Here is a 23084-nt window from a genome sequence, read left to right as displayed (position 1 = left end):
ATCAGCTAGTAGTTCGTTTATGGTGTGAAACTCTTTTTATGGAATGGTTGCTATTTCTGAGAAGATACACATTTTGCGTGGCAGAATATGACATTTTGATTTTAAGGCTACTTTTATAAGGAAGTTGATGCTATAAACTGTCAAAAACATTTGCGTCTCATTTATCCCTTTTGGATCTCCTTACAAGCCTCTCTTATGTGGGTGTCTTATGTGGTCCTCCAAAGCTCTCCCCAGCTCCCTGCCCTTCTGCATCCCTGGTTTGACCTCTCAACCCAGCCAACCTTCTCTGCCTCTCGTGTCAAAAAAAAAAAAAATGGAATTCGAGACCAGCCTGGCCAACATGGTGAAACCTCGTCTGTACTAAAAATACAAAAATTAGCCAGGTGTGGTGGTGGGCGCCTATAATCCCAGCTACTTAGGAGACTGAGGCAGTAGAATTGCTTGAGCCCGGGAGGCGAAGGTTTCTGTGAGCTGAGATATGCCACTGTACTCCAGCCTGGGCGACAGAGTAACACTCCGTCTCAAAAAAAAAAAAAAACGGAATTAACAGGAGTGTGCCATTCTTTTTCATAGAACTTACCTCAAAGGACTAACAAGAGCAAAGTATTTTTCAGAGTAGTTTTGGCCACATTTTGTATTAAAATACTGTAAGCATTTTCTGGTGGTCCTGGTCTAGAAAAAAAAAACGAAAGAAAAAAGTAAGCACAAAGTTTTAGACCTCAGAGATCTAGGCCTGGGATTATTATATGTATTACAGGTAGGCATTAGGTAAATCTATTTTTTTTTCTTTTTTTGAGACAGAGTATCGCTCTATCACCCAGGCTGGAGTGCAGTGGCGAGATCTCGGCTCAAGGCAGTCTTCGCCTCCCAGGTTCAAGCAATTCTCCTGCTTCAGCCTCCCAAGTAGCTGGGATTACAGGCACCTGTCACCACGCCCAGCTAATTTTTGTATTCTTAGTAGAGACAGGGTTTCACCATGTTGGCCAGGCTGGTCTCAAACTCCTGACCTCAAGTGATCAGCCTGCCCCAGCCTCCCAAAGTGCTGGGATTATAGGCATGAGCCACCGTGCCTGGCGGTAAATTCATTTTGATGAGTGAAAGATATAACTTTTGTCTGATTTTCAAAGGGGCTCCTAGAAAGCTTAAGAATCACCATTTTGAGCCAGCTTCTTGCCTCATTTGACAGTTGAAGCTGAGGCAGAGAAAGGTGAGAGTACTTGTTCATCATGACTGGATGGGTGTCTAGACTTGATGAGTATCCCAGGTTTTCCACTGCACCACAAATAATTCTGAAGGGTCCAAGGTGTTAAATTTCCCTTTTTAATTATTTTTCTTGCTTCTTACCCCCTTTTCTACCCATTCTTCACTTTTATTTGCTTGTTTTCATTTATTGTTTTTCTTTTTTTCTTTTTTCTTTTTTTTCTTGCTTCTTTAGGCAAAGCCATGACTACAGTAGTGGTACATGTGGACTCCAAAGCTGAGCTCACTACCCTGCTGGAGCAGTGGGAAAAGGAACATGGCAGTGGGCAGGACATGGTACCTATCCTTACCAGGTATGAATAATTTCTTTAAAGCCTAGTTTAATAAAAAGCCTCAGATACAACTCATACACTAGATTTCTTCATACACACACAAACACAAACTAGCTTAAAATCAAGCAAAAATTGGTGTGGAGAATAGCATAGGAACATTTTTACCTTGACCGTAAATTCTAAATAAGTTTTTTTCTTTCCTTAGATTTAGTGTTTATCTCCCTACTTCCTGAAGCTCTTTAATTTTCTTATTAAAAAAAAATTTTTTTTTTGAGATGGAGTTTCGCTCTTGTTGCCTAGGCTGGAGTGCAATGGCGTGATCTCAGCTCACTGCAACCTCTGCCTCCTGGGTTAGAGTGATTCTCCTGCCTCAGCCTCCTGAGTAGCTGGGATTATAGTTACCTGCCACCACTAATTTTTGTATTTTTTTTTATAGAGACAGGGTTTCACCATGTTGGCCAGACTGGTCTTGAACTCCTGAGCTCAGGTGATCCACTTGCCTCGGGCTCCCAAAGTGCTGAGATTACAGGTGTGAGCCACCATGGCTGGCCTATTTAAATTATATAAATAAATAAAAATTTGACTCATTTCTTAACCGCTTGGTGAATATATCTTTTCCTGGCTCTTCTGGCTTTTTTTTTTTCTTTTTTTTTTTTTGGAAACAGGGTCTCACACTGTCACCAGGCTGTAGTGGCGTGATCTCAACTCACTGCAGCCTGGATCTCCTGGGCTCAAGCCATCTTCCTACCTCAGCCTCCCTACTAGTTGAGACCACAGGTGTGCACCACTACACCTGGCTAATTTTTAAATTGTTTGTAGAGGAAGAGTCTCCCTGCGTTACCCAGGCTGGTCTTGAACATCTGGGCTCAAGCAGTCCTCCTGCCTCAGCCTCCCAAAGTGCTGGGATTACAGGTGAAACCACTGCCAGCCTACTTGGCCCTTCCACAGACACCTGAAACAGACCATGTCCAAATCAGAGCTATCCTCATTTCTGTGTCTCTCCTCATTTATTCATAACTTGACACTTTTTCATTCCCTACCTTGGTTTTAAACTGAAAAGCTTTTGAAATTTTTTGGGGGGAATGGAGTCTCGCTCTGTTGCCCAGGCTGGAGTGTAGTGGCACGATCTTGGTTCACCACAACCTCCACCTCCCAGGTTCAAGCAGTTCTCCCTGCCTCAGCCTCCTGAGTAGCTGGGATTATAGGTGCCTGCCACCACGCCTGGCTAATTTTTGTATTTTTAGTAAAGATGGGGTTTTGCCATTTTGGCCAGGCCAGTCTTGAACTCCTGATTTCAAGTGATCCACCTGCTTGGGCCTCCCAAAGTGCTGGGATTACAGGCATGAGCCACTGCACCTGGCCTCTTATTTTTTTTTTTTTTTATTTTTTTTTTTTGAGACGGAGTTTCGCTTTTGTTACCCAGGCTGGAGTGCAATGGCGCGATCTCGGCTCACCGCAACCTCCGCCTCCTGGGTTCAGGCAATTCTCCTGCCTCAGCCTCCTGAGTAGCTGGGATTACAGGCACGCACCACCATACCCAGCTAATTTTTGTATTTTTAGTAGAGACGGGGTTTCACCATGTTGACCAGGATGGTCTCGATCTCTTGACCTCGTGGTCCACCCGCCTCGGCCTCCCAAAGTGCTGGGATTACAGGCTTGAGCCACCGTGCCCGGCCTATTTTTTTTTTGAGATGGAGTCTTGCTCTCTCCCCCAGGCTGGAGCACAGTGGTGTGATCTCGGTTCACTGCAACTCTCACCTCCCAGGTTCAAGTGATTCTCCTGCCTCAGCCTCCTGAGTAGCTGGGATTATAGGCGTGAGCCATCATGCCTGGCTAATTTTTTAATTTTTTTTTAGTAGAGACAGGGTTGTGCTATGTTGGCCAGGTTGGTCTTGAATGAACTCACTTCAGGTGATACACTTACCTCAGTCTCCCAAAGTGCTGGAATTACAGGCATGAGCCACCGCGCCTAGCCTTCATTAGGTATTGATCATGTCTTGACTGGCCCATTAAGCAGTGTGCCTTATAACTTTGTCTCCCATTTACCCTCTTTTAATACATCCTCCCCCTTGCTGAAAGATTCTTCTTTCTCATACACAAATATGATTTTCATATTTCTTACTTTCATTCATAATACTTTTCTGGCTTCCTTTTTCCTACAGAGTAAAATGTAAAGTTTTTAGTGGGGCCTATGAGGTCATTTATGATGTGGCTCACTTTCATAATATTGTAGTTCTTTCTCTATAAAGTAAGTAGTCAGTGCATAAACAAAAAGTTGTTTTCACAGCTATGATATTGAGGATGGGATGTTGAGAGTTCTCACGTTCCAGTGATCGTCTCCTTAGAAAACCCAAGAGCACCTCTCCCTTGCCTTTACTGTTCATTCTCTGTACCTTAACAGATTTTTTTCAGTAAAATTATATACACATAGTTTTTATGTACCAAGCAGTGGGTACATCATTATTTGAGGAAACATCAGTAAAAAGACATGATCTTGGTCGGGCATGGTGGCTCACGCCTGTAATCCCAGCACTTTGGGAGGCTGGGTGGGCGGATCACAAGGTCAGGAGATCGAGACCATCCTGTCTAACACGGTGAAACCCCGACTCTACTAAAAATACAAAAAATTAGCTGGGTGTGGTGGCCCACGCCTGTAGTCCCAGCTACTCGGGAAGCTGAGGCAGGAGAATCTCTTGAACCTGGAGGTGGAGGTTACAATGAGCTGAGACCCCGAAGGTGGAGGTTGCAATGAGCTGAGACTGCTAAACTGCACTCCAGCCTGGGCGACAGAGCGAGAGACTTTGCCTCAAAAAAAGACAGTTTTTGCATTCAAGAAGCTTACAATTTAGTGAGAAAACACATAAATAAAAACAGTTATAGTACAGTGTGGTATAATGGCAGAAAATTAAAATACATACATATGAATGATAGGAGTATTAAATCAAGCGGTGCTGGGTGTGGTGGCTCACACCTGTAATCCCAACTTATCATAAATGGCCTCACATAAATGGCCCCATAGGATGAGAAAAAGGAGGATGGCCTCTTTTTTCTGCCTAATAGTATTAGTCTCTTTCTGTAAGGATTAACATATTTTTTTACGTGTGTATCTCTTTACACTTGCTGTTTCTTTGGCCTGAAATGCCTTTCCTTGGCATGTCTGCATGGCAAGCTTCAGACCTTAAAAGAAGTAGTTCAAGAAACATGTCTGTAGGCCGGGTGCGGTGGCTCATGCCTGTATTCCTAGCACTTTGGGAGGCCGAGACGGGTGGATCACCTGAGGTCAGGAGTTCAAGACCAGCCTGGCCATCATAGTGAAACCCCATCTTTTAAAAAAAAAAAAAAAAAAAAAGGAAAAAGAAAAAAGAAAAGAATCATGTCTGTAAAACCTTCACTGATAGGTTTAGGCTCCCCACCATTAAAAAAAAAAAAGTTTTTTTTTTTTTTAGAGACTGTCTTACTCTGTCACCCACGATAGAGTGCGGTGGTATGATTATAGCTCACTGCTAAATTTTTGGTTTTTAATTTTTTTTGGTAGAGATAGGGTCTCGCCATGTTGCTTAGGCTATTCTCAAACTCCTCACCTCAAACGTTCTTTCCATGTTGGCCCCCCCCAAAGTACTGGGATTACAGGTGTGAACCACCATGCTGGCCACCACTTTGTTTTAATACTATCACTAATATGTATGTATTTTAATTTTCCCCCATTATAGCACATTGTACTGTAATTGTTGTTGTTAGTGGTGCTGTTTTTTTACATGTCTCTTCACTAAACTAACTGTAAGCATCTTTAAGTCAGAGACTATGTCTTTTTTTGAGACAGGATCTTCCTCTGTTGCCCAGCCTGGAGTATAGTGGCATGATCTTGGTTTACTGCAACCTCAACTTCCTGGGCTCAGGTGATTCTCCCACCTCAGCTTCCTGAGTAGCAGGGACTACAGGCACATGCCACCCTGCCTGGCTAATTTTTTGTATTTTTAGTAGAGATAGGGTTTTGCTATGTTGCCCAGGCTAGTCTTAAACTCCTGGACTCAAGCAGTCCACCTGCCTCAGCCTCCCAAAGTGCCGAGATTACAGGCATGAGCCACTATGCCTGGCCTATGAATGTGTATTTTTTTTTTTTTTTTTTGAGATAGTTTTGCTCTTGTTGCCCAGGCCAGAGTACAATGGTGCCATCTCAGCTCACTGCAACCTCCACCTCCTGGGTTCAAGCGATTCCTCTGCCTCAGCCTCCTAAATAGCTGGGATTACAGGCATTCACCACTATGCCCAGCTAATTTTGTATTTTTAGTAGAGATTGGGTTTCTCCATGTTGCTCAGGCTGTCTCAAACTCCTGACCTAAGGTGATCTGCCTGCCTCGGCCTCCCAGAGTGCTGGTATTACAGGTGTGAGCCACTGTGCCTGGTCAATATCATAGCTTCTAAAAAATATTTTTGTTATGCTGGGCACTGTGGCTCATGCCTGTAATCCCAGCACTGTGGGAGCCCGAGGTGAGTGGATCACGAGGTCAGGAGTTCAAGACCATCCTGGCTAACATGGTGAAACCTCGTCTCTACTAAAAATACAAAAAAATTAGCCACGAGTGGTGATGGGTGCCTGTAATCCCAGCTATTTTAGGAGGCTGAGGCAGGAGAATCACTTGAACCTGGGAGACGGAGGTTGCAGTGAGCCGAGATCGCACCACTGTACTCCAGCCTGGGCAACAGAGCAAGAATCTGTCTAAAAAAAAATCTTTATGTTTGTGCAGTGATCTCTTTTTATGGAGAAAAAACTATAATATTATGAAAGTTTAAATGGGGATAAATGCGCTGTTCCTAACTGCTCTTTTTTAAATTTTTTTAAAGATAGGGTTTCACCGTGATGGCCAGGCTGGTCTTGAACTCCTGACCTCAGGTGATCCACCCACCTCGGCCTCCCAAAGTGCTAGGATTACAGGTGTGAGCCACCATGCCCAGCCCTAACTGCTCTTAATACATGGGGAATATGTGAGAGTACTGAGTTTTGTGTTTTTTTGAGGCGGAGTCTCGCTCTGTCATGCAGACTGGAGTGCAGTGGCGCTATCTCAGCTCACTGCAGCCTCCGTCTCCCAGGCTCAAGTGAGTCTCCTGCCTCAGCCTCCTGAGTAGCTGGGATTACAGGTGCCTACCACCATGCCCAGCTAATTTTTGTTCTCTTTTTGTTTTGTTTCGTTTTGTTGAGTCTCGCTCTGTTGCCAGGCTTGAGTCCAGTGGCGTGATCTCAGCTTACTGCAGCCTCCCCCTCAAGCAGTCCTTCTACTTCAGTCTCCTGAATAGCTGGGACTGCAGGCATGTACCACAATGCCCAGCTAACTTTTTATGTTTTTTCTTTCTTTCTTTTTGAGACAGAGTCTAGCTCTGTTGCTCATGCTGGAGTGCAGTGGCGCGATCTCGGCTCACTGCAACCTCCCCCTCAAGCAGTCCTTCTGCTTCAGCCTCCCGAGTACTTGGGACTGCAGGCTCGCGCCACCACACCTAGCTAATTTTTTTTCTTTTCTTTTTTTTTTTTGTCTGTGAGTCTGTAAAGTCAAAAGCAATCTTTTTTTTTTTTTTTTGAGTTGGAGTCTAGTTCTGTTGCCCAGGCTGGAGTGCAGTGGTGCGATCTTGGCTCACTGCAACTCCACCTCCCGGGTTCAAGCAATTCTCCTGCCTCAGTCTCCTTAATTTTTTGTATTTTTTTTTTAATAATCTTTTTTTTGTGTATGTGATGGAGTCTTGCTCTGTTGCCCAGGCTGGAGTGCATTGCCATGATCTCAGCTCACTGCAACCTCTGCCTCCCGGGTTCAAGTGATTCTCTTGCCTCAGCCTGCTGAGTAGCTGAGACTATAGGTGTGCACTACCATGCCCAACTAATTTTTTTATTTTCAGTAGAGACGAGGTTTCACCATGTTGGTCAGGCTGGTCTTGAACTCCTGACCTCGTGATCTGCCCACCTTAGCCTCCCAAAGTGCTAGGATTATTATAGGCGTGAGCCACTGTACCTGGCCAATTTTTTTTTTTTTTTAGTTTAAAAGACGGGGTTTCACATATTGGCCAGGCTGGTCTTGAACTCCTGACCTCGTGATCCACCTGCCTCGGCCTCCCAAAGTGCTGGGATTACAGGTGTGAGCCACCGCGCCTGGCCAGTTTTTTGTATTTTTAGTAGAGACGGTGTTTCACCGTGTTGGCCAGACTGGTCTTGACCTCCTGACCTCAAGTGACCCACCTGCCTCAGCCTCCCAAAGTTCTGGGCTTACAGGTGTGAGCCACCGCTCCTGGCCCAATTCTCAGTTTTTATAATGACAATTAACACTGTTGGAAAATGAGAAGAGAAGACTGAAAAGAAGAAGAAAAAAAAACCCCACAATTAACACCTAACAAGCTCTCACTTGTCAGATTTTGTTCTAATTAATTTAAACCCAGGGAAACTCTGTAATGTAGGGACTATTATCTTGAGGCACAGAGAGGTTAAATAACTTACCCAGACTGTCTCTGTGGAAGAGCTCAGATATGAACCCTGAAAATGTGGCTCTAAAAGCCACTTCTTTTTTTTTTTTTTTTGGAGACATCTTATTCTGTCACCCAGACTGGAGTGTAGCACTGTTATCATAGCTCACTGCAGCCTTGAATTTCTGGGCTCAAGTCATCATCCAGTCTCAGCATCTTGAGTAGCTGGGACTACAGGGTGTGTTGCCACCATGCCTAACTAATTTTTTAATTTTTAGTAGAGATGGGGGGATTTCACTATATTGCCCAGACTGGTCTCTAACTCTTGTCCTCTAGTGATTCTCCTGTCTTGGCCTCCCAAAGTGCTGGGGTTATAGGCATGAACCACTGCCTGGCCCAGAGGCTGTATATATGTGTATATAATATGGATGTATATGTATATATACACACATATATACTTATATATTAATCTATATACACATATACACACATACACACACATATATATATACATACATATATATATATATTTGAGACTGAGTCTTGCTCTGTCGCCCAGACTCTAGAGTGCACTGGCACGATCTCAGATCACTGTAGCCTCTGCCTCCTGGGTTCATGTGATTCTCCTACCTCAGCCTCCCAAGTAGCTGGATTACAGGTACCTGCCACCACGCCTGGCTAATTTTTATATTTTTAGTAGAAATGGGGTTTCACTATCTTGGCCAGGCTGGTCTTGAACTCCTGAGCTCATGATGTTCCTGCCTCGGCCTCCCAAAGTGCTGGGATTATAGGCGTGAGCCAACATGCCCAGCCCATATATATATTTATTTGAAAACGTAGTCTTTGTTGTCCACGCTGTTTTTTTTAACTTTTCTGCTATATTGCCTAGTTTCAACTGAAGATACTAGTAGATCTTTTTGTTTTTTTGTTTGATACTAGTAGATCTTATAATAGTAATTCTACATATATTTTGTGAAGCTGAGGTGGAAATATTGCTTGAGTCCAGGAGTTCAAGACCAGCTTGGGCAACACAGCAAGACACTGTCTATATAAAAAATTTAAAAAATAGCCAGGTATGAGGCCGGGTGCTGTGGCTCACACCTATAATCTCAGCGCTTTGGGAGGCCAAGATGGGCACATTGTGAGGTCAGGAATTCGAGACCAGCCTGACCAACTTCGTGAAACCCTGTCTCTACTAAAAATACAAAAATTAACCGGGTGTGATGGCGTACACCTATAATCCCAGCTACTCAGGAGGCTGGGGCAGGAGAATCGCTTGAACTTGGGAGTCAGAGATTGCAGTGAGCTGAGATTGTGCCACTGCACTTCAGTATGGGCAACAGAGCAAGACTCTGTCTCAAAAAAAAATAGCCAGGTATGCTGGTGCACACCTGTATTCCCACCTACTTGGGAAGCTGACACAGGAGGATTGTTTGAGCCCAGGAGTTTGAGGCTGCAGTAAGGTACGATTGTCCCACTATACCACAGCAGTTCAGCCTGAGAGACAGTGAGACCCTGTCTCTTAAAAAAAAAAAAAAAAAAAAAAAAAAAGATCTGGGCGCAGTGGCTAATGCCTATAATTCCAGCACTTTGTGAGGCTGAGTCAGGTGGATCATGAGATCAAGAGATCGAGATCATCCTGGCCAACATGGTGAAACCCCATCTCTACTAAAAATACAAAAATTAGCTGGGCGTGGTGGCATTCGCCTGTAGTCCCAGCTATTTGGGAGGCTGAGGCAGGAGAATCACTTAAACCTGGGAGGCAGAGGTTACGGTGAGCCGAGATTGTGTCACTGCACTCCAGCCTGGTGACAGAGTGAGGCTCCGTGTCAAGAAAAAATATAAATAAATAAAAAATCAATTAAAAAAACCACTAACAAAAAAAATATGTATGCATACATTATTTTGTGTGATTGCCCTTTGTGTCAAAGAGAGTTTTCAGAGTTTAGAGGGAAAGGAAGAAAAAGCAGAAATGCTTTTGAAGCTTGATCAAAGTGGACCAGTAATTTTTGCAGAGAGTTTAACTCTTAAGGCTAGAAAGGGCCTGGCACAGTGACTGACGCCTGTAATCCCAGCACTTTGGGAGGCCAAGGTGGGCAGATCACCTGAGGTCAGGAGTTCGAGATCAGCTTGGCTAACGTGGTGAAACCTCGTTTTTACTGAAAATACAAAAAATTTGCCGTGCGTGGCGGCATGTGCCTTGTAATCCCAGCTACTTGGGATACTGCAGCAGAATTGCTTGAACTCCAGAGGGGGAGGTTGCAGTGAGCCAAGTTTGCACCATTGCACTCCAGCTTGGGCAAATTCCCAAGAGCAAAACTCCATTTCAAAAAAAAAAAAAAAAAAAAACTAGAAAGGCTGGGTGTGGTTGCTCATTCCTATAATCCCAGAACTTTGGTAGGCCAAGGTGGACTTGAGCCCAGGAGTTCAAGATCAGCCTGGGGAACAAATTTTCCATCTACAAAAAAATTTAAAAACTAGCTGGGCATGGTGGTGTGCCCGTAGTCCCAGCCATTCAGGAGGCTGAAGTGGGAGGGTTACTTAAGCCTGGGACGTTGAGGCGTCAGTGAGCCATGAGTCGTGCTGCTGTATTCCAGCCTGAGCAAGAGTGGGACTCCGTTTCCTTTTTTTTTTTTTGAGTTGGAGTCTCATTCTGTCACCTATGCTGGGCCCTGTTTATTAAAAACAAACAAACAAAAAAAAACTAGAAAGTATAGTGTTCTGGAAATAAGCACATTGGAGAGTTTGACTTAGGACAGAGCGTGTTAGATGGAGAGTATGATAGTCTTGTATTGGCTTGTCATTATAATAAAGTGTCAGGGCACTCAAATAGCAATTTTTTTTTTTTTTTTTGAGAGACGGGAGTTTAGCTCTTACTGTCCAGGCTGGAGTGCTATGGTGCCATCTCAGCTCCCTGCAACCTCCATCTCCTGGGTTAAAGCAATTCTCCCGAGTAGCTGGGATTACAGGCTTGCATCACCATACCCAGCTGATGTATTTTTAGTAGAGATGGAGTTTCTCCGTGTTGGTCAGGCTGGTCTGGAACTCCCAACCTCATGGCCTCGCAAAGTGCTGGGATTACGGGCATGAGCAGCCATTTTTTGTTTTATAGAGAATGCGTGAATAAAATAGAACTGTTCAAACATTCAGCAACATGTATTATTCAAAACATGTTAGATGAAAGTCAGATGTAAAAAGATTATATATGATTCCATTTATGTGAAAGTATGGAGCAAGCCAAACATGGTGTTGCATGCCTGTAGACCCAGTTACTTGGGAGACTGAGGCAGGAGGATTGCTTGAAGCCAAGAGTTTGAAGCTGTAGTGTGCTATGATTATGCTTGTAAATAGCCACTACACTGCAGCCTGGACAATATAGCAAGACCCCATCTCTACAAGAAAAAAAGGAAAAAAATTCTGAATCAGGCAAAACTCACCTGTAGTGAGAGAAAGCAGATGAATGTTTTACTGGGGCAGGGGTAGAAGCTTAGATGGTGGGAAGAATGTTACAAGCTAAGGTAATAACACTGTAACCCTGAAATAGGAGTGATCTTGGGCTCTTTGAAGAACAGTGACTGAAGCTTAATGAAGGAGGTTGGAGGATTGGAAGAAGTGGTCAGGAAGCAGCAGGCAGAAGCCAGATAATTGCAGGCCATGGTAGTACTTGGATTTAATTCAGGGTATTGTGGTAAGTCATTGGAAGTTGGAGAATCAATTGTGTCAGGTCAGACATGGAAGCGGGAAGCAAGGAGACTATTAAGAAGGCCATTGGAAATAATCCAGGTAGTTGATGGTGGTCTGGATAAGGATAGGAGTGGTCAAGAATCAGAGAAGTGATGTGAGTCTGGAAGTACCTTGTAGTAGAGTAACAGAAATTGTTGTGGGAGAGGGAGGAAAAAAGGAAGATTTTAAAGATGACTTCTAGGCTCTTGGCTTCTGAGGTGAAGGTAATGTTATTTTTTGAGGTAGGGAAAGTTTATATAAGAATGAGTTCAGGAGTGGAAACTTGTATGAGATAATTGTTTAAATTTCTTTCTTTTTTTTTTTTTTTTTTGAGATGGAGTTTCGCTCTTGTTACCCAGGCTAGAGTGCAATGGTGTGATCTCGGCTCACCGCAACCTCCGCCACCTGGGTTCAAGCAGTTCTCCTGCCTTAGCCTCCTGAGTAGCTGGAACTATAGGCGCACGCCACCATGCCCAGCTCATTTTTGTATTTTTAGTGGAGATGGGGTTTCACCATGTTAACCAGCATGATCTTGATCTCTTGACCTCGTGATCTACCCGCCTCAGCCTCCCAAAGTGCTGGGATTATAGGTGTGAGCCACTGCGCCCAGCCAGTTGTTTAGATTTCTATGTTCAGCAAAAGAAGTAGCCTTTTTCTAACTGCTTTTATTTTGTACCTTGACTGTTGAGTTGACTGTTATAGGTGACGTTGCATTTTTTGTATGCTTGTCAAGAGTTGACCCCTTGTTCCCTTTGTGCTAGGATGTCTGAATTGATTGAAAAAGAAACTGAAGAATATCGTAAAGGGGATCCAGACCCATTTGATGATCGACATCCTGGTAAGGCTTGTGCTCTTAAGCGTGGATCTTTTTTTTTTTTAAAGACACTTCTAGTGAGTGGTCTTTTTTTTTTTTTTTTTAAGAAAAATTGCTTATGAGAATATTTTTGAATTGAAATAGCATCTTCTGTGGTAAGTTTTAAGACCTTTTATTTGTTAAAATGCTGCTCAAGGTGGAGGCAGTGAGGAAAAATAAATTTCTGGAAAAAAATGGAAATAATTCTGATATTTACTGATCAGATATCACATAACCTAAAGGAACAAAAGTAGGTGTATTTTAGTTAACTCAGTTGGTGTGATGACAAATAATTAAAAAGAAAAATGGTCCTCCTTTCTGACTTTTTCTTTTTTGGAGACAGGTACTCTGCTGCTCAGATTGCAGTGCAGTGTCATGATCATAGCTCACTGCAGCCTGAATAGCCTGGCTTAAGCAATCCTACCATCTCAGCCTCCTGAGTAGCTGGGACTACAGACATGTGCCATCATGCCCGGCTAATTTTTTTTTTTTTTTGAGACGGAGTCTTGCTCTGTCGCCAGGCTGGAGTGAAGTGGCGCAATCTCGGCTCACTGTAATCTCCGCCTCCTGGGTTCAAGTGATTCTTCCGCCTCAGCCTCCCGAGTAGCTGGGACCACAGGCACGCACCACCACACCCGGCTAATTTTTGTATTTTTAGTAGAGACGGGGTTTCATCATGGTGAGGCTGGTCTCGATCTCTTGACCTCGTGATCCACCTGCCTCGGCCTCCCAAAGTGCTGGGATTACAGGCGTGAGCCACCGCACCTGGCCAATATTAATCATTTAACCCACATCTTCAGTAAAGCAATCAGCATGAAGAAGTATGAAAGTGAATGTGAAATTAGAAATTAAGTTAATGCATAGGATTATGAAAAGCATTAAAAGATAGATGATCATGCTCAGTGTCATTGCCTGGAGAAGGATTAAATGGTAGTGAGGAAGAAGGGTGAGATAGAGAAAGATATGTCATTTTTCAGTAGAGCTTAAAAAGAAGTTTTTTCCTCTCTAACTCTTAATGTTAAACAGTATTTATCAGTGGCATTATTTCTTTTATTAAAAATAAGGATTTCAGTTTCATGATTTATAAACAGCTAACATTAGGTAATCTAAGGTCCTCATTTGTTTTTATGATACTTTTCTCTAATATTTCTTTTTGTGAATTACTTTGAGATCTAATTAACAGCTGGGTAAAAACATATCAGCAGCTCACATCTTGTCTTCATCCTCTATGTTTTGACTAAATTTGCCTCTCTAAATGCTCAGAAAGGAAGTGAAATAAAATAGAGGTTTCTGTTTTAAAAAAAACCAGGCCCGGCATGGTGGCTCACGCTTGTAATCTCAGCACTTTGGGAGGCCGAGTTGGGCAGATCACTTAAGATCCGGAGTTCGAGACCAGCCTGGCCAAGATGGTGAAACCCCGTCTCTACTAAAAATACAAAAATTAGCTGGAGGTGGTGGCAGGCACCTGTAATCCCAGCTACTTGGGAGGCTGAGGCGGGAGAATTGCTTGAATCCAGGAGGTGGAGGTTGCAGTGATCTGAGATCTAGCCACTGTACTCCAGCCTGGGCAACAGAGCAAGACTCCATCTCAAAAAACAGCAACAATAGCAACAAACCAGTAATTCTCCCTTTCATTAACTAATTCTTTTATCATTAGGCTGTGCATTGAGTCGATTCCAGGCCCCTGGTCTCCTTTCTTTCCACAAGAGCTAGGAAGTTAAGATGGCCAAGGTTACTGTATCTTTAGGGATGGTGATTGCTTGGTGGAATTCAACCTGTTCACCCTGATTCAGGGTATTCTTACATGTTTGAGGATGCATCTCTGTTGCTGTTGTCATTGTAGTAGAAGGAGAGGTTGGACTTGGAACCTGTCTTCTCCAGGCCACCCATCAATAGAAGCATGCTTCCTACCTTTTTATGGATGAGAAGTCAGAAGTTTCTTTCTCTTCGGTTCCTTTATGATTCTTTTGTAGACCTTGTATACTCTTGGTGATGCTGGTCTGGATCTAGTGCTCATTTGTTTAATTCAGTAGTGCTGTATAGGTAATATGCTAGGAGACGGGAAGGCTAGAGAGCAGTGTCTCAAGTTTTTACATTGGGATCTTCAAAGCATGTTTCTTTTTTAATTTTTATTATTTTTCAAGACAGAGTCTTGCTCTGTCACCCAGGCTGGAGGGCAGTGGTGCAGTCTCTGCTCATTACAACCTCTGCCTCCTGAGTTCAAGCAATTCTCCTGCCTCAGCCTCGTGAGTAGCTGGGATTACAGGTGCCTGCCACCACGCCTGGCTAATTTTTGTGTTTTTAGTAGAGATGGAGTTTCACCACGTTGGCCAGGCTGGTCTCAAACTCCTGACCTGGTGATTTGCCCACCTTGGCTTCCCAAAGTGCTGGGATTACAGGTGTGAGCCACTGTACCCTGTTTAAAGCAAGTTCTTATGAACTCTAATTTAGCACAATAATCTTTTGTTTCTGTTTATTTTTGCTGGCATTTTATTAGTACTTAAAACAACCCAGGTGCCCTTCTAGAGGTCTAAGTTGCTTGACTGGGATGACTTACTCATTCCTTTGTTTGTTCCTCCCCTCTTCTCTTGGTAGGTCGAGCTGATCCAGAGTGTATGCTGGGCCACTTGCTGAGAATACTCTTCAAGAATGATGATTTCATGAATGCAGTAGGTTTGCTTTTTACTTTTCTCCAGCGATTTTCACCTGTAGATGCTGTGTCTTTATTATTTTTTTGTAAATAGTTTGCTTTTTCCTAAGGCCTTGACAATGTTGGGAGTAGTGTTTTTTGCCAAAGTCCTGGTTGTGGCCATAATGCTTTCTCTTTGGTGTGTACTTTGATATTGGTGAGGCCTCCCAAGGTGTCTATGCTCATTCTTGGGCAAGGTGATTTTGAATTTGAGAGTATAGGGGTCCTCTTGAGTTTTTCAATGGAAAACTAAGAGTGATGCATACAGCATGAGTCTGCACTGACACTGTGGTGTATGCATTGGACATGTAGAGGGATAGAAGGGTGCTTTGTTCTATCTCAAAGATGTTGTGAAGAGTAAATGAGAATATAGGTACATATTTTACTCAGCTCCTGAACATAGTAATTGCTCAACAAATTGTGGCTGTTCTGTTTTTAGAGGTGGGATGGCATGATGCTTGAGAACATGGGCTTTGGGGGTACCTGTTTTGGATTTAAATCCAACTTTATTGTTAATTGGCAGACTTAAGCCCATTCAAGCTTTATTTTCTCTCAGCCTTCTTTTTCTTTTCTTTTTGAATTGAGACAGCATCTGGCCCTGTCACTCAGGCTGGAATGCAGTGGCACAATCTTGGCTCACTGCAACCTCTGCCTCCTAGGCTCAAGTGATTTTCCTGCTTTGGTCTTCTGAGTAGCCAGGACCACAGGCACCTGCCACCACACCTGGCTTATTTTTTTTGTATGTTTAGTAGAGATGGGCTTTCACCATATTGGCTGGGCAGGTCTCGAACTCCTGACCTCAAGTGATCCACCTGCCTTGCCCTCCAAAATTGCTGGGATTACAGATGTGAACCATGGTGCCCAGCTTCAGCATTATTTTTTAAGTCTATATAATGGAGATAATAGTATTTAAAACTCTCTTGTAATCCTTGAATGAAATTAAGCATGAAGGTGCTTGGCAGAGAGCCTGGCACACAATAAAGGCCCAGTAGATTTTAGCTTTTATTTATTTATTTTGAGACAGAGTTTTGCTCTCGTTGCCCAGGCTGGAGTGCAATAGTGGGATCTCGGCTCACCGCAACTTCTGCCTCCCAGGTTCAAGTGATTCTCCTGATTCAGCCTCTTGAGTAGCTGGGACTACAGGGATGCGCCACTACGCCCAGCTAATTTTTTTTATTTTTAGTAGAGACCGGGTTTCTCCATGTTGGCCAGGCTGGTCTCAAACTCCTGACCTCAGTTGATCTACCTGCCTCAGCTTCCCAAAGTGCTGGGATTACAGGCATGAACCACTGCACCTGGCCAGTATTAGCTATTATTATCTGTATTATATTGACTCCTAGATTTATTTCTGTATCACCAGTGTCTCTTACTTAGTTTCAGATCACTTTCAACTGCTTTCTAGACATTTCCTTCTGGGTATCTCCCATGTACACCTTGAATTTTACATGTCTAACCATTTGCTCTATAATCCGTTTCTCTTATTCTCTAGCTCAGTAATGGTGTCCTTGTCTAGTCAACTAGAAAGTGTTCTTTGCTCCTCCAAGCTCTCTTATACAGTGAATTTACAGCTGTTATTATTCCCTTCATCTTAAACTTCACAGATCCCTCTAGTTCTGTCCTTGTCACCAGACGCCAGTTTAGCTAGACCACAGTTCAGTCAACCATTTCTCACGTGGTTACTGAAATAACCTCTTCACTGCTTTCTTCTTGCCTTGTCCTCCTCTAATTTAGTCTTCATTTTATAGCCCAGAAATTATGGTACCCTCTTGCTTAAAATCCATTAATGGCTTTCTGTTACCTTCAGGTTAAATTTTAAATTCCTTAGTTTGTTTTAAAAACTGAATCTGTCTCTGGACCTTGTTCTCTGTAGTAGCACTTGTTGCCTTCTGGCCCTCCTCTCCTCCCACATTTCCTTAGATACTTCCTTCTCGTCTTTTACGTCCTGGCTTGGAATCCCTTCTCTGAAGCCTTCTCTGATTTCTCTGCAGGGATTATGTGGCCTCCTAGGGGCTTCTTAGCATCCTGTACTCATGGTACCTGTTTTCCCAATGGTCACCTCTATTGGATTATAAATCTTTTTTTTTTTTTGAGATAGATCTCGCTGTGCCACCCAGGCTGGAGTGCATTAGTAAGATCACAGCTCACTGCAGCCTTGACCTCTCATGCTCAAGCGATTCTCCTGCCTCAGCCTCCTGAGTAGCTGAGACCACAGGCATGTGCTACCATGCCTGGCTAATTTTTAAATTTTTTTTGTAGAGATGAGATTTCACTACGTTGCCCAAGCTGGTCTTGAACTCCTGGGCTCAAGCAATCCTTAGATGTTGACCACCCAATGTGTTTGGATTATAGGAGTGGGTCACTGCACCCAGCCTGGATTATGAATCTTTGGATGGTGGGACTGTGTCAATAATTATTTACTGTTATATACCCAGCACAGAACATAGTATTGCTTAATAGTAGAGATTTAGTAAATATTAAATAAGTGCTAAATGAAGACTTTTATTAATACATATTATTGTATGTATTATATAATTTATTACAAAATTTGAGTTTTTCATTAACCATTGTCAAGATTCTGGGGTTCATATTGCCCTGTTTATGCTTTTAAAAAAGTGTATATGCAATGGTTTGGTGGCCAGATGTGATGGCTCATGCCTGTAATCCCAGCACTTTGGGAGGCTAAGGTGGGAGGATCACTTGAGGCCAGGAATTAGAGACTAGCTTTGACAACATAGTGAGACCCGTCTCTACTAAAAGTTTAAAAATTAGCTGGACGTGGTGGTGTGCACCTGTGGTCCCAGCTACTTGGGAGGCTGAGTCTGGAGGATCACTTGAGACTGGGAGGTTGAGACTGCAGTGAGCCATGCTTGTGCCACTGTACTCCAGCCTAAGTGACAGAGTGAGATCCTGTCCTAAAAAAAAATCAGTCAATCAATCAATAAAAATAAAGTGAATGTGAAAGTGGATTGGTTTCTTTGTGGCTTTTTTCTTTTTTGGAGACAGGGTCTCACTGTTGTGCAGGCTGGAGTGCAGTGGTGATTAGGGCTCACTGCAACCTTGACTTCTCTGGGTTTAGGCCATCCTCCCACCTCAGCCTCCCATGTAGCTGGGACTATAGGCATGTACCACCACGCTTGGCTAATATTTGTATTTTTGGTATAGATGGAATTTCACCATGTCATTTCACTGGTTTCGAACTCCTGAGCTCAAGTGATCCTCCTGCCTTGGCCTCCCAAAGTGCTGGGATTACAAGTGTGCATTACTGGCACCAGCCTTTGAGCTTTAATTTCTGTGATTGCTGAATGTTTTGGAGGGATTTGGCTTTAAAACTGCAGAAGCAGTTATGTATGGTAACATCATGGCTTAGCAGGATCATAATTTATGTTTATAATAATTAAAGGTTTAATTGGGAAAAGTTTAATTAGTTTCTTACATTCTTCTTTCATACCCTTAAAGAAAGTAATGGGAATACGTCAAGGTTTTATTAGATGTCCTTAATTTGACTGGGTTGAATTTTAGATGAACAATATTTCTTTTTTTCTTTATAGCTGGTAAATGCATACGTGATGACAAGCCGAGAGCCCCCTTTAAACACTGCAGCTTGCAGACTCCTACTAGACATCATGCCAGGGCTGGAAACTGCTGTTGTCTTTCAAGAAAAGGTATTTAGTGAAAGGAAAAGTCTTACTTTTATTTTGCAGTTGAATTATGATCTATTTAACATGTCTTTGTGGTTAAAATCATTGTTAAAGTTGTTATTCATATAGTAATATATATCATAAAAATCTAAGAAATCCTGCCAGACATTAATAAAATTACTTATTTATTATTGTAATTATTATTTATTTATTTTTTTGAGACAGAGTCTTGCTCTGTTGCCCAGGCTGGAGTGCAGTGGGTCACTATCTTGGCTCACTGCAACCTCTGCCTCCTAGGTTCAAGCAGTTCTCTGCCTCAGCCTCCCAAGTAGCTGGGATTATAGGTGCCTGACACCACGCCTGGCTAATTTTTGTATTTTTAGTAGAAACAGGGTTTCACCATCTTGGCCAAGCTGGTCTTGAGCCCCTGACCTCGTGATTCACCTCCTGTGGCCTCCCAAAGCGCTGGGATTATAGGCCTGAGCCATCACTCCTGGCCTATTATTATTTTTTACATTGAGATGGGATCTCGCTGTGTTGCCTAGGCTGGTCTTGAACTCCTGGGCTCAAGCGATCCTCCTACTTCAGCATTTCAGATGGCTGGGATTACAGGTGTGAGCCACTGCACCCAGCCAAAAATTTAACAATAGTTGATTTTGATGAATACTTGTAGCTTGGGTTCTATTGTATTTATTTATTTTTTTGAGATGGAGTCTCACTTTGTCACCCACACTGGAGTGCAATGGCACAATCTTGGCTCACTGCAACCTTTGCCTCCCAGGTTCAAGTGATTCTTCTGCCTCACCTTCTCAAGTAGCTGGGATTATAGATGCCCACCATTGTGCCCAGCTAATTTTTATGTTTTTAGTAGAGACGGGGTTTTACCATGTTTGTCAGGTTGGTCTCAAACTCCTGACCTCAGGTTATCCACCCGCCTCAGCCTCGCAAAGTGCTGGAATTACAGGTGTGAGCCACTGCACCTGGCCAGTATTTTTAATTTTATTTTATTTACTTTTTTGTTTTTTAGAATGAATCTCGCTCATTGCCCAGGCTGGAGTACAGTGGTGCAATCTCAACTCACTGCAACTTCCGCCTGGGTTGAAGCAATTCTTAGGCCTCAGCCTCCTGAGTAGCTGGGATTACAGGTGTGTGCCACCATGCCTGGCCAATTTTTGTATGTTTAGTAGAGGACAGGGTTTCACCATGTTGGCCAGGCTGGTCTCAAACTACTGACCCAAGTGATCCACCCTCCTTGACCTCCCAAAGTGCTGGGATTATAGGCGTGAGCTGCCGTGCCTGGCCATTACTGTATTTTTTTTAAAACCTTTTTTTTTTTTTTTTAAAGATGGGATTTCACCATGATGGCCAGGCTAGTCTTGAACTCCTGACCTCAGGTGATCCACCCACCTTGGCCTCCCAAAGTGCTGGGATTACAGGCGTGAGCCACCGCGCCCGGCCTAAATCTTAAGGTAATATGTTGTGTGGGTTTGTTTATTTTTTGGATGAGGTCTCACTCTATTGTCCAAGCTGGAGTTAAGTGGTGAGATCACCGTGGCTGCAGCCTTGACGTCTCTGGCTAAAGCTGTTCTCCCACCTCAGCCTCCTGAGCAGCTGGTGGTACAGGCATGTGCCACAATGCCTGGCTAATTTTTAAATTTTTTGATAGAGAAGAGCTCTCACTATGTTGCCAGGCTGGTCTTGAACTTCTGGGCTAAAACCATTTTCCTGCCTTGGCCTCCCAAAGTGCTAGGATTATAGGTGTGAGCCACCATACTCAGCCCATGTGTTTCCGGAATGGATTTATGATCTCAGCCAAACTCTTACTTTTGATGAGTGTTCTTTCCAGTAGTTAAGAGCTTTGTATTTGAGAAAGCCTTTCCTATTCTTCGTGGTATTTAGTATTTATGTAGCTAATATTCGAACACTTCTTTTGTGCTGTGTTTTGGGGTAGGGTTTGGGAATATTTTGTCAGCAACATGAGAGCTTTACATTCATGTAGGAGTTTAGGGGTGAGCAAACAAAAGTAAATGATAATTTCAAATCAGAGTAAGTATTAGGAAGACAAGCAGATGTTAATTTGATAGTGACTATGCATGTATACTTTAACTATCAAAAATTAGGGACTGGGCATGGTGGCTCATGCCTGTAATCCCAGCACTTTGGGAGGCTGAGGTGGGTGGATCACTTGAGGCCAGGAGTTCGAGACCAGTCTGGCCAACATGGCGAAACCCCATCTCTACAAAAAATACAAAAATTAGCCAAGTGTGGTGGTGTGCACCTGTAGTCCCAGCTACTTGGGAGGCTGAGGCACTAGAATTGCTCGAACCCAGGAAGTAGAAGTTGCAGTGAGGCTAGGTCATGCCACTACACTCTAGCCTGAGTGACAGAGGGAGACTACATCTAAAAAAAAAAAAAGAAAGAAAAATTAGGGCCAGGTGAGGTGACTCATGCCTGTAATCCCAGGAGTTTGTGAAGCTAAGGCAGGAGGATTGCTTGAGCCTGGGAGTTCAAGATTGGCAATTTAGCCTGGCAATATAGCAAGACCATGTCTCTATAAAAATAAATCATTAGCTGGGTGTGGTAGCTCGTGCCTGTAGTCCCAGATATTTGAAATGGTGAGGCAGGAGGATCGCTTCAACTCAGAAAGTAGAGGCTATGATGAGCCCTGATTGTGCTACTGCACTCCAGCCCTGACAAGAGAGTGAGACCGTGTCTCAGAAAGAAAAAAATGTTAGTTGCTCAAGTTTTTTTTCTCTTTCTTTCTATTTTTTTGTTTGTTTGTTCTTTTTTTTTTTAGTTGCTCAAGTTTTAGAAGTAATGTAAATATTTTGTCTCTTAGCTTTAAGAATCTGCTGTGTGAGTTAGATATGCTCCATAGCTTGCTTTTTTTTTTTTTTTTAAGATGAACTTGCTGTGTCACCCAGGCTGGAGTGCAGTGGCACAATCTTGCCTCACTTCAACCTCCGCCACCCAGGTCCAAGCAATTCTCCTGCCTCAGCCTCCTGAGTAGCTGGGATTACAGGCACGCAACACCTTGCCTGGCTAATTTTTGTATTTTTGGTAGAGATGGGGTTTTACCATGTTAGCCAGGCTGGTCTCAAACCCCTGACCTCAGGTGATCTACCTGCCTTGGCCTCCCACAGTGCTGGAATTACAGGCGTGTGCCATGGCACCTGGATTAAAATCTATTTATTTTTATTTTTAATTTTTATTTTTTTAATTTTTATTTTTTTAAAGACAGGGTTTCACCATGTTGGTCAGGCTGGTCCTGAACTCCCAACCTCAGGTGATCTGCCCGCCCTGGCCTCCAAAGTGCTTGGATTACAGGCGTGAGCCACCACGCCCGGCCCTGTTTTTCATTTTTATGTTTTAAATATTGTATGAAAAAATGGAGACAGAGTCTGCTGATGTTGCCCAGGCTGGTCTCCAACTCATAAGCTCAAGTGATCCTCCCTGCCTTTGTTTCCCAAGGTGCTGGCATTATAGCCAGAGCCACTCTGCCTGGCCTAAAATGTATTTTTACTTAAAATTATTTGGCTGCAGGCTGCACAACATGGTGAGACCCCATCTCTAAAGTGTGTATGTGTGTGTGTGTGTGTGTGTATATATTTATATATAGGCTGAGTGTGGTAGTACATGCTATAGTCCTGGCTAGTCAGGAGGTTGAGACAGGAGAATTGCTTCAGCCCAGGAGTTCGAGCTTTCAGTGAGTTATGATTATGTCACTGCATTCTAGCCTGGGTGACAGGGTGAGACCCTGTCACTAAAAAAAAAAAAAAAAAAAAAAAAATTCCTTTTTTCATTGCTAGTGTATAGAAATGCAACTGATTTTCATATGTTGATTTTTGTATCCTATACTTTTGCTGAATGTGTTTCTTAACTGACAGTTTTTTTTGATGTATGGGGGCTTTAGGATTTTAAACATATAAGATCATATCAGCTGCCAACAGCAGTAATCTTACTTCTTGCTCTCTCATCTGGATTTCTTTAATTTCCTTTTTTATGTTTAATTGCTATCACTAGAACTTTCAGTACTATGTTTAATAGAAGTGGCAAAAGTAGATACCTTGACCAGGCGTGGTAGCTCATGCCTGTAATCCCAGTACTTTGGGAGGCCGAGGTGGGAAGATTGCTTGTGCTCAGGAGTTTGAGACCAGATGGGCAACATAGTGAGACCTTGTCTCTTAAAAAAAAAAAAAAAAAAAAAA

General features: G+C 43.1%; 1 protein-coding gene across 6 annotated transcripts in view; it reads left to right on the top strand.

Moving 5' to 3' along the window:
• DCAF1 (DDB1 and CUL4 associated factor 1) overlaps positions 1 to 23084 on the top strand; it is an 88351-nt gene that overhangs the window by 9487 nt on the left and 55780 nt on the right. For 4 of the 6 annotated variants that reach the window (XM_064367144.1, XM_064367145.1, XM_064367140.1 and 1 more), the window contains 4 exons: positions 1436 to 1553; positions 12458 to 12534; positions 15145 to 15218; positions 18787 to 18900. In XM_064367144.1, the coding sequence (XP_064223214.1) occupies positions 1444 to 1553; positions 12458 to 12534; positions 15145 to 15218; positions 18787 to 18900 (375 nt within the window). In that variant the 5' untranslated portion in view covers positions 1436 to 1443. Of the gene's footprint in view, positions 1 to 1041; positions 1208 to 1435; positions 1554 to 12457; positions 12535 to 15144; positions 15219 to 18786; positions 18901 to 23084 lie in introns of those variants that run through there. The other 2 variants (XM_064367142.1, XM_064367143.1) reach the window with 2 other exon arrangements.

Source organism: Aotus nancymaae, unplaced genomic scaffold, assembly GCF_030222135.1.
Source record: "Aotus nancymaae isolate 86718 unplaced genomic scaffold, 86718_ANA_hifiasm-v0.15.2.pri h1tg000067l, whole genome shotgun sequence".
Lineage (NCBI taxonomy): Eukaryota > Metazoa > Chordata > Mammalia > Primates > Aotidae > Aotus > Aotus nancymaae.
Note: the sequence above shows the minus strand (reverse complement) of the source record. Positions and strands in the feature narration are given on the sequence as shown.